General features: G+C 40.6%; 2 protein-coding genes across 6 annotated transcripts in view; one reads left to right on the top strand and one right to left on the bottom strand.

Annotated features, from left to right (window-relative positions):
• kdm2bb (lysine (K)-specific demethylase 2Bb) overlaps positions 1–13,796 on the top strand; it is a 44,583-nt gene extending 30,787 nt beyond the window's left edge. For all 3 annotated transcript variants that reach the window (XM_089126120.1, XM_039664356.2, XM_089126121.1), the window contains 9 exons: positions 4,977–5,228; positions 5,320–5,463; positions 5,624–5,710; positions 6,864–7,157; positions 7,249–8,066; positions 8,932–9,095; positions 11,242–11,403; positions 11,582–11,800; positions 12,782–13,796. In XM_089126120.1, coding sequence (XP_088982246.1) covers positions 4,977–5,228; positions 5,320–5,463; positions 5,624–5,710; positions 6,864–7,157; positions 7,249–8,066; positions 8,932–9,095; positions 11,242–11,403; positions 11,582–11,800; positions 12,782–12,963 — 2,322 coding nt within the window. In that variant the 3' untranslated portion in view covers positions 12,964–13,796. The remainder of the gene's footprint in view (positions 1–4,976; positions 5,229–5,319; positions 5,464–5,623; positions 5,711–6,863; positions 7,158–7,248; positions 8,067–8,931; positions 9,096–11,241; positions 11,404–11,581; positions 11,801–12,781) is intronic.
• A 417-nt stretch (positions 13,797–14,213) lies between these two features.
• rnf34b (ring finger protein 34b) overlaps positions 14,214–17,623 on the bottom strand; it is a 46,001-nt gene continuing 42,591 nt past the window's right edge. For all 3 annotated transcript variants that reach the window (XM_039664359.2, XM_089126122.1, XM_089126123.1), the window contains one exon: positions 14,214–16,465. In XM_039664359.2, the coding sequence (XP_039520293.2) occupies positions 16,275–16,465 (191 nt within the window). In that variant the 3' untranslated portion in view covers positions 14,214–16,274. The remainder of the gene's footprint in view (positions 16,466–17,623) is intronic.

Raw genomic sequence — 17,623 nt, 5'->3', positions numbered from 1 at the left:
TAAGATGTAACTTTTTTTGGGAAGCAACACATCTGGTCTTGGACACTTTTTGAGGCTTGACCCCTACACTGGTCATGTTTGTATATATATATATATATGGTAACACTTTACAATAAGGTTCATTAGTTAACATTAGTCCATGTCATAACTAACATAAACCAACAATGAACAATACATTTGTTACAGTATTTATTCATCTTTGTTAATAAAAATCCAGCTGTTCATTCTTTGTTTGTTCACCGTGCATTAACTAATGTTAACAAATACAACCTTTGATTCTAATAGCATATTAGTAAATGTTGAAATTAATATTTACTAAGATTAATAAATGCTAAGAATTGTTCATTCTTAGTTAGTTCATGTTAGCTAAGGTAGTTAACTAATGAACATTATTCTAAAGTGTTATTTATATATGTTATATATATATAACTGAATTTTGAGTGGATGTTGTCAAATTTTATACCTTCAAAACACTTCCTTACTAAGTGACTTTCTCAGGGACGCAGTTAGTTCAAGATGGTTTGTGATTTGCATCAGTTAATTTTTGGATTATGACTGGTCCTACAACCTTTGTATATGTTTTTGTATTGTGATATTTTTGCTGCAGTGAAAAGACTTTATTTTGCTAATATCTGCCTCATCCAGTTTTGTGAGTTTAGTGTTAAATATCAAGTGTAACTTCACACCCTATCAATTAAAGTTTGCCAACATTGTCTCTGAAACTGGGTGTGATTGTTGCTGGGGTTTTTTTCTGTTGTTTTTGCAGAATAATTTTCATTAATGTTCATTTGAGTAATATTCTCAAGATGGACAATTTATTTAAAGATCATCTGGTAGGTTTAATGACAGTATCGCATACAAAGTGCTCGAGTCAGCTTGTTTGTTTACTATATGCATTTCTTTCGCACACGCATCTATCACAGACAGCAAGCAAAATCCATGACTGCCCTTAATATTTATGGTAATCCTGTCTTAGAGGTCTTTCATCTCTGCAGCAGTTTTTATAACGTGATGGATGCAGCCTATAATTTTTGACCTTGTCTGCAAGCTGCTCTAATGACAGCAAGCAAATCTGTTTAAGTTATACATGCACACTCAGTTGTGATGGTTTACAGCTGAGTTTGGCTTGGAACTGAGATGTGAAACATTTACTCACTTTGATCAGTTTATATTTCAACAGTAAAATCAGTCTTGTGACTGTTGATAAGCCTCCTCTGTTTGGCTTTCGAAATTAGCTCTGAACATTTCAATATTATTTTAACCATTTTGATCTGATATCAAAATGACAAAACGTGCAAAGTGTGGATAAAAATATGGATATAGTGATGAGAGATTTAGAGACCGCTAACCCTACAAGGAGTTAGTGATTTATTTTTGCTGTCATTAGGGTTGGGTATCGTTTGAATTTGAACGATTCTGATTCCGATTCCGATTCCTTGTTTCGATTCCGATTCCTAACGATTCTCGATTCCGATTCTTTTAAGAGGCAGGGTCAAAAAAGTTTAGCTAACCTTGCTAACCAACGGCCTTTCTGAATGAAATACTCCTGTCACAAATATTCCTTTTGTCACAAATTTTGCATTTTGCCGAGATTTCGTTATTTTTAGAAAAGTGAAGCCACACTTTGGACCGCTGACGTAAGCTACTCATGTTCGACTCGCGCGGTTATACCAACACTTCCGGTAGACGCTTCTTCGTTGGTGTTGTTCAGCGGTTTCTTCTTCCGCTCAGCGGACTGAATATCGAAACTAGGAATCGAAATTTGAACTTTTGAACGATTCCGGGAAAAACGAAAAGTTAGTCTCGGTTCCAATCGATACTCGATTCTCGATATCCAACCCTAGCTGTCATACACTAGTGTCGCCCATGCAAAAAAGAAAGAAAAATCAGCATACATTTTTTGCGAACATCCAATAGTTCCAAAATAAATTAGATGTTATTGGCAAAACCGATAAGTTGGGTTGACCTTTACTTGGAACTCTAGATTCTGAGTGATGGTCCTGTAGGTCTTGTCTTTAATCTGGGTGATAGCAGCTCTTACAATGGCAAAATCACAACCTCCATCATATTAACAAGAGATATTAAATTTGGCCTGGAATGTTTTTCCCACTGGCAGCCACATATTTATCTCCCTCTCCCCCGGCTCTGCTGACCACATGCTTGAATTCGTGCTTCTGTTTTCCTCCGAACACAGTTTCATAACACATCGTATCTGAGATGTTGTGAAACAGAAGTTTCTGCTTTCTAAATTCAGCAGGAACTCAATAGTATGTTTTTTTTTTTTCAGCATTTCATCCATGCAGAAAGACTCTAGCGAGGCAAAGATCAATTCTACTACAAGCATCAAATCCTAAACTCTGTGCAAACAGGACTTTTGACTCCACGTGAAGAGCTAATCTCAACTCTCAGAGGCCTAGAAATCCACTTAGGCTGTTTATAAGAAAACTACCTATTGAGGAGGTCGGGTTACACTTTCCCCCTCTGGCTAATGCGATTGTTCATGTTTTCCTCTCCATTACTGAAGGTTCATAAAAAGGGTGGAGGCCAGATTTATTCCCATCAATCACCTTGTGTCCCATGGTGCTGTAGGAAAGTCGTGCCTTGGGTTCTGGGACAGGCATGACTTGATATAATGGGGACAGGGCAACCCAGGGGATGTGGAATATTGCTATTTGGAGAATAATTCCCTTTGACTTGCTTGGGAGTATAAAAGTGTGTATGTATTAAGCTCACTTTTGATTTGCACTGTTGGCATTTTGGCCTGATGGCCAAAAAGAACATGAAATGTTCAATCAATAATGGAAAGTTCTTCACATCAAGGAGATCTAATGTCAAATACACACTCGCTTGTATTCCTTAGTGTTGAAATATATTTGATTCAAGTAAGGAAATGCTGTTCATGTCAATCATAAATGCTGTTAGGAGAAATAATAATGCTCAATATTCATTGACTGGTTTAATGCATGTTCCTGCAGCTGTATTCTGACTTATCTTTAGCTGTTGGCAGATTTTATCGGAATTCAAAGAGAAGTAAAAAATGTTATCATGTTCAGTGCTGCTGTTGTCCTATTCTTTTTCTTTAAAGTGCCTCGAGGACATATAAACAATTTGCATAACTGCACATACAGTGCAACTAAAACTGAACCATTTGAACCCACTCTCAGAGTGTGGTGTCCGAAAGTTGATAGGTTTTTAAAGCATTCATTATGTTTGTGTTCCCTTGACTATGTGGCATTTCATTGCCTTACTGCTAAAGTCAGCAAGCAGATCATAAACAGTTTCCAAACATGTTCAGTTAACTAGTTATCATACAGTATGACTTTTAACTTGTATTTTATCTAACATTTTAGTAATCACTTTTGTTTTGATCATTTTAAGATCTCAACATAATGCTGTGTCCAAAATCTCCACTCAAAGCACTACTCCCTACCCCCTATGTTGGGGGTAGAGAGCAGAGCACTATATAGTGAGCTCACCAGTATAATAGAAACACCACTTTCGGACACTATTCGATCGTTGATTACATCATCTGTCAGCTGGTGCCGAGCCGGCTCTGGGCTAAATAGATTTTTTTAAATAAATACATTACATTATATTGAGCTTATTTCTCCAAAATGTAAAAACTAAAAGTGATTTCTGGCCGTTTTTGTTATAATGCGCTACTCCACACATGATTAACTTATTTTTACGATCAGCACAATGCATGATGGTATGTAGGGCTTAGGTTAGTGACCATCGGTTGTACACTACTTTTCAAAATGCATTCTGGGATACATTGAGTGGACTTTATAGGGTATAATAATTGTCACTATACATTCGGACAGCACTACAAAATGGCGAGCTCACTATATAGTCCACTATATAGTGAGTAATAGGTGATTTCGAACACAGCAATAGTTTAAATCAGGGTTCCCCAAACTCCCACTGTCCCTGCAGAGTTTAGCTCCAACCCATGTCAAACAAACCTTTGAGTTTCTACTGATCCTGAAGACCTTGATTAGCTGGTTTTCATTTACATTTATTCATTTAGCTGACGCTTTTTATTCAAAGCGACTTACAGTTGCTATATAGGTATGTCAGAGGTCGCACGCCTCTGGAGCAACTAGGGGTTAAGTGTCTTGCTCAAGGGCACATTGGTGTCTCAAAAGGCCCTTTTCCACCAAAGCATTTTGAGAGCCGGTTCGGAGCCGGTGCCTGCGCGCGAACCAGTTGTTTGTGTTTCAACAGCCAAAGAACCGGTTTGTGGCCGGGAAAACTGGTTCCAAAGCGGCACCAACTCTTTGTTGGACTAGAACCGTTCTTTTACCACGTCATGCTTACGTCGGGGGCTGGGGCGGGTTTAGATGTGTTCTAAACATATTTTCTGACCATCGCAAAGGAGAAACTGCAGAAACACGCAAGCGTTTTTATTTATTTATTTGAAACATAAGCAAAGAAGAAAACAGTCACGATATAGAACAAATAAATGAAAAGAAAAATGACACAAGACAGGGGTACATAACTTATCAGAAAAGATTACATATCAAACGAAAAGATTAAAAGACTTGAATATTTTAATTGTTTTTAAAGTTTTCTTGGTACACGAGTTAGAGATAATCCCAAAGCAATGTACTTGCAAGCGTTTCTAGCGACGTGCACAGTGACGTAACGACGTCGTTCCCTGGGCGCTCTAGTCAGTGGAAAAACAAACAGGTTCTGAACGGGTTCGCAAGTTGAACCAACTCCGAACCAACTTTGAACCAGCACCAGTTACAAACCAGTTCTTTTTTCGGTGGAAAAGGGGTAACAGTGGATTCGAATCTGGGTCTCTCACACCAAAGGCATGTGTCTTATCCACTGCGCCCTCACCACCCCCAGGGTTGGAGCTAAACTCTGCAGGGACAGTGGCCCTCCAGGACTGAGTTTGGGGAACCCTGGTTTAAATCATGTTTCTTATTGTCCTTGTATAAATAATTTTGATGTTCCGTATGTTTCAGCCGCGGCCGCTTAATCGGCCAAAACCCAAGAATGGCTCATCTCCATCTGCTGCTCCATGCTCGACAGCAGGCGGAGTGAAGCTCTCATCCAGTCGTGGTTCATCTAGTGCCCGGCGCAGGCGAACACGCTGCAGGAAGTGTGAGGCATGTACGCGCAAAGAGTGTGGGGAGTGCCACTTCTGCAAGGACATGAAGAAGTTTGGTGGACCAGGCCGTATGAAGCAGTCCTGCATCATGAGACAGTGCATAGCGGTCAGTCTTGGTATTCAGCATCAGATTTGACCCCTGATTTTCTGAATGACATCTGGAAAAGCTAATTGCTGCTTGTTTGCATGTTTTACAGCCTGTTCTACCTCACACTGCTGTGTGTCTGCTGTGTGGAGAGGCTGGGAAAGAAGACACAGTAGAGAATGAGGAGGACAAGTTCAACTGGATGCTCATGGAGTGCTCTATCTGCAATGAGATCCTCCATCCAGCATGTTTGAAGGTTGTCTACATAATCAGGCCACCAAACAATTAAAAACTGTGATAGCTGAGCCAAAACATGGCACAAACAATCTTTTACATTTTGTCTTATTACTCCAGACATGCAATGTGGTCTGTCTCCTGTTCTGTTTAGTAGAAACTTATTCTGTTCTGTTGTTCAGGAGAAGGATAGTGGCGGCGTTGTGAATGATGAGTTACCAAATTGCTGGGAGTGTCCTAAATGCAATCATGCTGGAAAGATAGGGAAAGTAAGTAACACTGTCCTAACTAATGACACACAAAACAATAGGCGTTTCTCAATGTCAAGGAAGGATCCTCGGAAGCCGGAATTTCGAGGATGCTACGTCATCGACGTCCGTCGAAGGACTGTTCCAATGTCGAGGATCCTCAGAAATTCAACCAAGGACTGAGTCCTTCGTTCGGAAAATATCCCATACACAGGAAAGGATGCATATGTGTAGCCTTCGCGCTCTTAAATCACCCAGAATCCTATGCGCAGCTTTGCTATCTTGTTAAAAAAATAAAAAAATGTCGACCGTTAGCGGAGTCGGAGTGATAACGGCATGCTTTCAAATGTAAGCAAGTATAATTTCAGTTTAGCCATTTATTTAATGTTTGTTAAACTATTTAACATATCGGCTCAAATTTGCTGAGGGGATTTAAAGCTGTTCCCTTTTACTGGTGATTAACTTTTTAATTTTTACTTCATAGCCTTTTTTGTTGGTCACATATTTTACAATTGCATGTGTTTTAACAGCTAACGTTAGATCATGTTGCTATATGGAGGTAGTTCTGTTAACTCCGGTAATATATAATCGTTTTTGAATGAATAAACTCCTTTTTAAATCAATATTTTGTGTCAAATTATTGATTTATTTGGTAGGTAGCCATGTTATAAGTGGGAAAATGTATAGCGAGGCGGTTGTTACAGCGAATACAACCGGCTGATCAAGACCCCTCTGCTTTAGAGTTTGCGGGGTTGTATTCACTATAACAACCGCCTGGTTATACATTATCCCTTTATTTATTTATTTCTATGAGGACTGACAAGACAAAATAAGGACTGTCAAGTGTATTTAAACAGTGCAGTACACCAGCACAATGATTTTTGCAGCGCCGAAGCGGACCTTTCGCTGATGTAATGACGCAATGACGTGCACTTGCTAGCCTGTTCCATTTACATGTTCTCCGAACGCTAAAGAGGACCCTTGCCTAGCCTCTGAAGGAAATGACTTGGAAGGACCCGTCCTGCCAAGGAAGTATCCTTGACATTGAGAAACACCTAATGGTTCAACAATTTTCGTAAAATGTAATTAATTAAGATTAAAAAAATTATCTTTCGGATTAAGTGCATTTGATATAAAATCGTCTCGTATTCTTTCCCACCTTTTGGCCACGAAGCAAAAAAGAGGCCCAGGGTTTAAGTACGCCTCCAATCTCCCTGGCTCTTTGCTCAAAGAGCAGCGAATGATCCGGGACATAAAGGAAGAGCTAGACTCGAACATGTCTACAGAGTCCTACACACCTACTCTTTCACCTGTCATGAAGAAGAAGACAGAACGAGAGGACAATCCTACCTGCAAGTCCGAAGACGCATTTAAGAAACGTTCCCCCAAAATGGAGGACAACCCACTCCGCAGGAAGAGAAAACTCTTTGAAAAGGACTCCGACTCAGATTCCAATGTCAGGAAAAAGGTAGCAAGTAAATTAATTAGTAAAAGCAAATAAGAGATGACTTAATATTTTTTTGCAATCCATGTATTTTGACCCTCTTTTAAATCCACAGAAGAAGCACTCAAAGCCTGATGCTCTTTCGACCTCTAATGTCCTGGGACCGATCAAGACAGAAAGAGAGGAGGAGGATGATGAGGATAAAATAGAAGAACTAGACAGGAGACCCTTCAGTTTTGTACCCTCAGAAGAGGATGATGGAGATGATGAAAGGGAGGAGGAAGAAGAAGAGGAGACAATGAAAGAGAAGAGTAGGCGAGAGGAGAATGGGAAGCTTTTACACAAGACCTCTGATAAATGGGAAGGTGACCAATCACAGGGACGTTGTACACAGGCGGGGCCCAGCAACGACACAGGTGTTGATGCACAGTTGAGGATCCAGAGAAAAACCAAACGTAAACCTCGGCTGCCCAACAAAGAACTGAGCAAGGAACTGAGCAAACAACTCAACCAGGAAATCCAAAAGACGGAGGATCGTCTAGCTCATCAAAACAGCAGGACAGTGAAGACAGAACCAGATAGTGATGGAGAGGACAGAAAACCACTGAATAATGGCAGCAGCCATCTGAGAGACTGGCTGGGCCCCAAGCGGGAGCTAAACGGATCCTTGCGAGAACAGTCCCCGGCAAGTTGGATCAGGACTACGCCTACCCCTATCTTCCGGCCAACACCTTGCCGCTCTCCACCGAAATGTGTTCAGATGGAGCGCCATGTCATTCGTCCCCCTCCGATCAGCCCCCCGCCGGACCGTCTGCCCCTAGATGATGGCAAGAATCACATCATGCACAGAGAGGTGTGGATGGCAGTGTTCAGCCACCTCACACATCAAGATCTGTGTGTCTGCATGCAGGTCTGCAAGACCTGGAACAGATGGTATGTCTTCCAGAAATTAGGAAAGAATGCATCATCATACGTATGTTGCATTTGCACTACAGATTTTATACTGCAACACAAATTTAGAGGTCTACCCTTTCCTGCAATACTAAGTGAGCATGGATGTGTTTTTTTTGGGCCCTACCTTACTCTAAAGGCCAATTTATACTTCTGCGTCGAGGGTATTCTGTGTCGTGAGCATTTATATTTCTGCGTTCAGGTCTTGGTTGCTCTGCAGTACTGCTCCGAAACGCTAGTTGGCGGCGGAGGGTTTTAATGTTCCACTGTGTTTAGATTCCTCGCGGCTAGGTTACTACAAGCAATGGCGACTGAAAGAGAGCGGATCATGATGGAGTTGGCGCTTATTGAGGTGGAAAAACCATTAATTTTAGTGAAATTACTTAAACTAAAAGGCAGAAACGAGAGAACACGTCGGAGGAGATGGTACGTGCGGAAATGTGTGAGATGGTACGTGCGGACGTGTAGTTACGTTTTTGAGGAGGTGCGCGTTGTGCAGTCCGCGTCGTCGCGACGTGTAGTTACGTTTTTGAGGAGGTGCGCGTTGGGCTATGGCGAAGGGTACACGGTATGGTACTCGTCTGTCCGTATGCTACGCCGTACCTACTGCGCGCAGCCGCGCACCCTACGCAGAAGTATAAATTGGCCTTACGCCTTAACCACACATCTAACCTACGTCTTGAACAATGAAAATGAAAACACTGAATTGGATTTGGGTCACAAGAATGAATTTCAATTTCAATAGTGACTTTAAGTAGCTCACATCCTTGAGGTTTTGTATTCCAAGCAAGTGCTAAACTCATCTTGGTAATATAGTAAGGTTAAGTCTTCTGTCTTTTGATCTCAGGTGTTGTGATAAAAGACTGTGGACCAAGATCGATCTTAACCGGTGCAAGTCAATTACTCCTCTCATGCTGAGCGGCATTATCCGGAGACAGCCGGTCTCCCTGGACCTGAGCTGGACCAACATCTCCAAGAAGCAGCTCAGCTGGCTAATCAACAGATTACCTGGTACATTTTTACTTGCCACCTAATTTGTTCAACATGGAAACAGGTTAAAGGGTTAGTTCACCCAAAAATGAGAATTAAGTCATTAATTACTCACCCCCATGCTGTACCAACCCCGTAAGACCTTCGTTCATCTTCGGAACACAAATAAAGATATTTTTGATTGAATCTGAGAGCTAGATCACTCCTACATAGACTGCCTAAGGGACTGGCTCTTGACGGCCCCATAAAGTCATTAAAGAAAAGGTTTAAATATTCCATGTGCCTACAGCGGCTCAATTCTAAGTTTATCAAGCGACGAGACTACTTTTTGTGCGAAAAAAACATAAATAACGACTTTATTCCACTATTCCATTACTTCCTTATGGGCGCATGCGCGAGAACTGAGACGAGGACGTTCTCATTCGTCTACTTTTTGTTACCGGCTGCTCACCGCTTAGGAGTTTTACCGCCCCCTACCGTATAAGATGATGTGCTGATATAGCTGGAAGCGCAAAACTTTCTGTTTACAAGCAGAGGAAGATGCGCGCTGTACATACGCTTTTCAATTTGTGTATTTTCCGCACTATAAGGTGCACTTAAAAGCCTTTAATCTTCTCAAAAAACGACAGTGTTCCTTATAATCCGGAGCGCCTTATATATGGATCATCATTTTATACGGTAGGTGGCGGTAAAACTCCTAAGCTGTGAGCAGCCGGTAACAAGAAGTAGACGAATGAGTACGTCCTCGTCTCAGTTCTCGCGCATGCGCCCATAAGGAAGTAATGGAATAGTGGAATAAAGTCGTTATTTATGTTTTTTTCGCACAAAAAGTAGTCTCGTCGCTTGATAAACTTATAATTGAGCCGCTGTAGGCACATGGAATATTTAAACCTTTTCTTTAATGACTTTATGGGCCGTCAAGAGCCAGTCCCTTAGGCAGTCTATGTAGGACTGATCTTAGTCTCGCGTAGCCAGACCTTCAGACTGACGGCTGAAGGTCTGGAATTCATAGCAGCTTTCTTTGGTCAAGGCCCGCCCATAAGGCCGTTAGACCGACATGTCAAACAACCAATTACAGTTCGTTTCGTTCAGCGTCATGTTTCGGGGCGTGGAAATGTACCCACAACAACAGACCGGTGTGCAACAAGTCAGTCAGCAGTCACCGGAGGCGCTAACAACGCTCCGTGTTATTAAATTCACCCACGAACTCGCTCATGTCCATCTTATGTCCGCTTTGTCACACGAATGTAAGTTACGTCCCCGCCCCAGTGCGCTCACGCCTACTAAATAAACGCCTCACCTCCGGCGCCGCGCACTCGCTACATTCCCTTTAGCCTTTAGCACATCTAGTGGATGCATAACGCAAACCCAGTCAAACGTTTGACTCTGCAGTATCTTATGTGCCTTATAATCCAGTGTGCGCGACCTATATATGAATACTGAATCGGCCAGCTGCGATGTCAGCGTCTGTTTCATGTTTGTCCACAAACGCAGCTGATATACCCTTCGCAATTAAGTACTTCACTTGATCTTCCATAATAGATTGGAGGGGACATACAACTACGTTTAGCTGATCTTGAGAAATGCTCATTGTCACTCACATAGGCCACTCATATAAACACAACAGTTTTTCTTCCGCAATCACACATCTGCGCTTTGTTTCCCGGCGGACCGAAAATAAACGCGACACTGACGCCCCCCGGAAATCCGATAAAATTCAACCAATCAGATGACGACTTCGACATTCCTGAAGTGTTTCCAGTTAAGTGTACCATATGCATCAGACGTTTAGCCAACGTTCCGTGGGCGTGACGTCTGAGGCTGAGACTAGACTGATCTAGCTCTCAGATTCAATCAAAAATATCTTTATTTGTGTTCCGAAGATGAACAAAGGTCTTACGGGGTTGGAACAGCATGGGGGGTGAGTAATTAATGACTTAATTTTCATTTTTGGGTGAACTAACCCTTTAACTGTGCAACTGTACAGCCTTTGTGTGTATGTACTCTATACCTCAGTCTTGTACCTTGAAGATCTACACTCCTGCAAAGCTAATTAAGATCTTATGAATGTAGATCTCCAGAAACAGGATCTGGCACCCCTGATGTGTGCAAACTCAAGTCTTAAGTCCAATACTTGCATTACTACTTTGTGTTGGTTTCCTGGCAGGTCTGAGGGTTTTGTTGCTGGCAGGCTGCTCGTGGGCAGCTGTATCTGCTTTATGCACATCCAGTTGTCCTTTGCTAAGAACTCTAGATGTGCAGTGGGTAGAGGGACTAAAGGACAACCAGATAAGAGACTTACTTTCTCCGCCAACAGACAACAGACCAGGTACTGAATGATAACATTAACTGCTGTTTGTTCAATGACAAATGATTAATTTTGACCTTTACTTATACTTTTGAGAAGGTATTTTACTTATTTTTCAAATTCATAGCAGAAAATAACATTTCTGTTACCTTGTTTAAAGATTGATTTGGAAAAAAATAAGCTTATTTGTGTTTCCCAGGTCAGTTGGACAGTAGAAGTAAACTGAGGAATGTGGAGGATCTCTGTCTAGCTGGTCTGGACATCACAGATGAGACCCTAAAGCTGATCATAAAACACATGCCATCGCTGTCTCAAATGGACCTTAGTTACTGTAACCACATCACCGACCAGAGCGTCAACATCCTCACGGCAGCCGGCACCACGACCAGAGACTCTCTTACTCACATCAACCTGTCAGGTATGCAGGAAATATTAAATATTGGGGCGGCAGTGGCTCAGTGGTTTATGTAGATTGTCTACAAACCGAAAGGTTGGTGGTTCAATCCTCGGTTCCACCTGCCCAAGTGTGGAGGTGTCCATGAGCAAGACACCTAACCCCAGCTGCTCCCGACGAGCTAGATGGCGCCTTGCATGGCTGACACCGCCGTCGGTGTATGAATATGTGTGTGAATGGGTGAATGTGAGGCAATATGTAAAGCGCTTTGGTGGCCATTAGGTCTATGAAAGCGCTATATAAATGCAGTCCATTTTAAAACCCTCACATCAGAGGCTAGACACACTAACAGAGAGTTGAGTGGGCTGGAAAACAACCATGAATACTGTGTTTGTGTGTGTGTGTGTGTGTATGTATGTATGTATACAAACTTACCTTGATCTGGGAAGATTACTATTTTGACATTTGACGGATTGAGTCTTGGGAAAAGCATGACGCAAGGTCACGACTCTTCACTTTGCTTCTAAGGCCAAGCATTAAAGGGATAGTTCACTTTGAAATGAATTTTTGATATGTTTTAGCTTACCTCAAGGGCATCCAAGATGTAGGTGTCTTTGTTTCCACAGTATTTTCAATTTTGACATTTTTCAGTCAAAGCGTTGTTGTCTATCAGTCATACACTGGAGGCTAAGGGGGTCCACCAAAAAGCATGCACAGAGAAGTCAAAATTAAACATGATTTAATGACTCGTAAATGTAAGTACACATTGATGGCCTAAGACACGAAACGAGTGTTTTTTGTGAGAAAACTAACAGTATTTATATCGTTTTTGAATTGAAATTGAAAATACTGTGGAAATAAAGACACCTACATCTTGGATGCCCTTGAGGTAGGCTAAAACATATCAAAAATTAATTTCAAAGTGAACTATCCCTTTAAGTGATGTAGCCTAAATCTGAGAAATTGACATTATGGGCTCTAAATTACCTTTTCTTTTCTCCACAGTTTGTAACAAAGTTACAGATCTGTCACTAACCTACTTCAAGCGCTGCGGAAACATTTGTCACATTGACTTGCGGTGCTGCAAACAGGTGACCAAAGAGGGTTGCGAGCAGTTCATCGCAGAGATGTCTGTCAGCGTGCAGTTCGGACTTATTGAGGAAAAACTACTGAGCAAACTGAGCTAGTCGACAAAGACAGACAATAACTTGAACTACACCCCAGGGAACTAACAATCTCGCCCCACATTTTTGTTTTTACACTTTTACAACACAGGATGTGTGGAGGCTAACACACTCAACAGAAAACCAGCAGAGAAAAATGTCTAATTGCTAAACAACACACTCCAAGCAAATGCCTGAACTCATCGCCAGAGCTCACAAGTGAAGAAATGTATTCATCTCAAGTGGCCAATTCTGCCTTTCAATTTTTTTTAATTTGTTGTGCTGCTAAGGCAAACATTTATTGATTTTTTTTTTTTTTAAGTTTACAGGCACAGCTGGCAGAGAGTGCCAACGTTAAAAAGCTGTTGAAAGGCTAAACATATATTTTGCATAAATGTTAAAAAAAAATTATAGTCAGTGCAGTTGCAGTGACAAAACTGACTGTTATTTTCTTTCTCAGTAAAGAAAAAATCGAGATGCATGTGCTTTTTTCGTTACCATGCAAACGTTAAGCTTCATGCAGTATTAATTTTTGTATCAGAAGTGATTTCACACTTTGTGCAGTATTAAATGCACTCGTATAAATATATTTAGACTTTATTGACAGTATTCAGTCAGTACAAGGTTTCTTTTTTCTACGCAGTAGGAAGTTAAACAGATTCCTACCTATAGCTAGAGTAACTGTGCAGATGTTTCTGTAATGTTAATTTAAGATGTGATGTTCTTTAATGTTATAAGATGTTCAACAGATACATTCTTTTCGATACGACTATATTACTTACCTTGGCTTATGTATATATCTGGGGAAATACGTTTTTGCACTGTTTGACCTGAATAAATAGTTATTTTTTCCAGTATTGGGGTTTTGCTTAACGGAATCTTGACTGTGTGAACAACTTGATTTTGTGTGTGTGTGTGTGTGTGTGTGTGTGTGGGGGCAAAATGATCATAAAATGATTTCAAGCATCATATATTACGATTGATTCCCGCCTATGTTTTTCCCGCTCTTTTGCAACGAGCTGAGACTTACAATTGAATTTAGTAGCCTAGCCTACAGGTTACCTGACAGGCTTACCTTGACTAATCCAGTTTCCAGAATAACAAGCAACCATATCGGAGTATTGTGCCATTCATACAGTATATTTTATCTGCTGAGTCTGACGTCTGACCGAGTGAAACGTTTTCTATTCCTATGACTTTAAACGTTGCACCAAACAGCCATTAGAGGGCGCCAATCAGCATTTTGCGCCTCAGAAAAGAAGAGTAAACATTAATATGAGTAAAATCTTTATTTTGTTAGTTCAAGGTACCATATTTTATTAAATTTAATAAATAATCTTTGAATTACCAAAATAAAAAGTTCAACGATCCAAAATACAAAGACCAATCCCAAAATGTCTTCCAGTGTTCAGTTTAAGTCTTTAAGTTTTAGAGTGTGGTCTTGTCCATTGTCTGCTCAGCTAGAGTAGTTACCCACTACCAAGTGACATCTTTTAGAGATAGCAGCATTAGAAACATACACATAAGCACAGTGTCAGCGTTGGGCAGACGGGTGTGGAGATGTTTAAGAAGAAAATTAAAAACAGTCTTGATTATAGAAGTACATGGACGTGACATCAGAATGCAAAATTCTACTTAAGCATTAATTTGGACTGGTTTCAAAGATAAACAACTAAATCAATTTAGTTTACATTCAAGGAAAAACTGGGACACTGATGGGGGATGTAACGTTTAAAAGAAAATGCAAGAAAAGCCTGGAGAAAAGAGGAAAATATCCATATATAATAATAATAATAATAATTCGTTACATTTATATAGCGCTTTTCTGGACACTCAAAGCGCTTCACATAGAAGGGGGGGATCTCCTCAACCACCACCAATGTGCAGCATCCACCTGGATGATGCGACGGCAGCCATATTGCGCCAGAACGCTCACCACACACCAGCTTACTGGTGGAGAGGAGACAGTGATGAAGCCAATTGGTGTATATGGGGATATTTCATGTACATTTCTTCACATGTATATAAAATTTGATTAAATTTTCCTTTATATTTGTTTGTCTAGGCAATACCACAGATAATAACTTTCATTTAACTACAGAATTCACAGCCACAAATGGCATTTAGAGGAATCAAGTAACCTCCTCTTTATCGTTACCTGATCTAGAAAAGATAAATATTCAGAAAAAGGGAAGGAACAGTTTATTCAACTCAAATAATATTGCTATGGAGCAAATATAATAAAGAATTGTAATGCGTAAATCCATGTAGCACCGCTTGTGGAAATCTTTGTTGTCATGTAAATGTGGTGCAAAAAACAAAACAAAAAACCCCGGATGTCTTTCATGGTATTGCTGGAGATGAAAAACATTGAAGCAGAATTTTTGACCAACAGTGAAAAATTAAAATTGTGTAAATAAAACCTACCAAGGCATGTAATCAATTAAAGGTGCACTAAGTAATTTTGCTTTGGACAAATTGATAACTCATGAGACTACATAAAGGTGAACCTTCCTTATGGCAGCCAGCCAAACTTCCATTACCTTAATAACCACCCTATTATTATCGAACATGTTCAGTTAAAAATTACTTAGCACATCCTTAAGAATGTTGTTGGTGCAGCACAATGGAGACAAACCAACCACAAACCTGACATTTGACAGATACTGCAAAATTTGACCAAGAAAAATTGAGGTTCCAGTAATAAGCTACATAACGGCAGATGCTGGATTCCAGTGTGTCTGAAAAAATATGATACAGTTTCATCTAGCTATAAATAACGGGTCATTTGATCCTGTGTCATGAAATTGTGTTATGCCAATACATGAAAATAACACGCTTATTAATAATATAGCACGTAAAAACAAACCAGAAGCCGTTCTGCACATTTCTACTTTGGCACCTATGTTCCCTCTTCACGGCATTGGTCTTCACTGTTGCTACGACAACATGCATCTTAATGGCAATCGGTCTCTACACTCGCTCACGTAAAGATTTCTTATATTGCACAAACAATAACACATTTCCAAAAAGTTTACAGCAATGTAAACCATTCAAACTTTCATATTTTTTATACTTTATTCCACTAAAAACCATCTTCCCTGGGTTAGGAACCACAGAAACTCATAAAAGTGTCAATGAATGACCAAATGAAAATGTGCAACAGGAAACGTTCGCTCTTGTAAATAAGGTGTGCACAGTACCGGTTTCCACCACTTTACCCAGTGTGAAACTAAAGGAGCAGTCTCTCGGTCCAGTCACTCATGGTCCCAGCCTGCTCAGTCCAGCAGGAACCATCTGGTGTGTTGGTCTTTCAGGAGAGGTGATGCTCGTGGTTAAGACTTGAAGACGTGCACCGCCCGCACCACATACTGCCTGCAGATGGGGCACTCGTTCATCCTCTTGCCGCACTTGGTGCAGGTGACCATGTGACCGCATTCCAGAAGAACGCAGTCTATCACGGCATCCATGCAGATCCGGCACAGGTTCTCATCCACGCCGCCCAGCTGAGCTATTTGCGCACCATCTGCAAGACAAGTCAATATATGGATGGTTTGAGATCTGGTTTAATCATCTATAGATCTTGTGTGCCTATGTGTAATAAGGTACTTTTAAACCAAAAGCTTTTGGGGGGTTTTTTGTACATACTGTAGCTGCATTAACAATGAAATTTTGAAAGAAATTTTGAGCAGTAAAAATGTGATGTCAATTTTCAGTTTGATTAAAATGCTTCAAAGAAATGTAACATGTTCAATGAAACTTTAAACTCCATTGAAAGCATTTTTGATTAATGTTTTCGTCTTGCCCCTTAATTTAAAAGCAATTACGATGGAAATATAAGGGGCCACGCATGTTAAATATTTAAAAGCAGAAATGTGAATATTTTGTAAAAGAAAAAAAAAAAATGAGCATGCGATTTTTTTTAAAGAACAAAAATCTCATTTAAAATATAGCTGCATGCAGTGATACGAGGGCCAACAGCAGTGCATAGCCAGAAGAGCAAAGATATTGAAAAGAATGTCTGCATATTTTTTCAAAGATATTGGTGCTATTAATATTGGTGATATTAATGCTAGCCTCATCAGCCCTGTGAAGACCTCATCGACACGCACTGATCCTCCATACCGGCGTGATGACTCCGACTTCCAACCAGATGGAACTGGGTAAATATTCTGATCCAATCTGACTTCTGACCTGTAATGCTGCCTGAATCATAATCATACACAGTTCGTTCGTTAGCCAGAGGAGAACTAACCCCTGACTGAGCCTGGGTTCAAGGTTTTTTCTCCATTCTGTCACCTGATGTTTTGGTTCCTTGCCACTATTGCCTTGGCTTGTGGCTTAGTTGGGGATATTTAATATTTAATGAAATTATTGATCTGCCTTACTTAAAGTTATAGCGGAGGATTTTCTTCTTCCGGGTGGGTAGCCTATACTATTGGTCTACCTAAGTGTCAATCATTCTGGTGATATGTTTACGTAAGTCCTTCGTACGTGCTCACCCCTATGTAGTTTTCACTTTCAGGTGTATTATGTGTGATGAGTTACGATTTCAGCCATTCCTTTGAAAATGGCTGAGGGTCGAAAGAGTATGAATGTATGCGAATTGTATGATAAGAAGAGAAAGGCCGCAGAATATAGAAACAAGACCAGAGTGATTATGGGTGAATATTTCACACGCTGG

Source organism: Pimephales promelas, chromosome 23 (genome assembly GCF_988280905.1).
Source record: "Pimephales promelas chromosome 23, fPimPro1.hap1.1, whole genome shotgun sequence".
NCBI lineage: Eukaryota > Metazoa > Chordata > Actinopteri > Cypriniformes > Leuciscidae > Pimephales > Pimephales promelas.
This window is presented reverse-complemented; position numbering and strand designations above follow the sequence as displayed.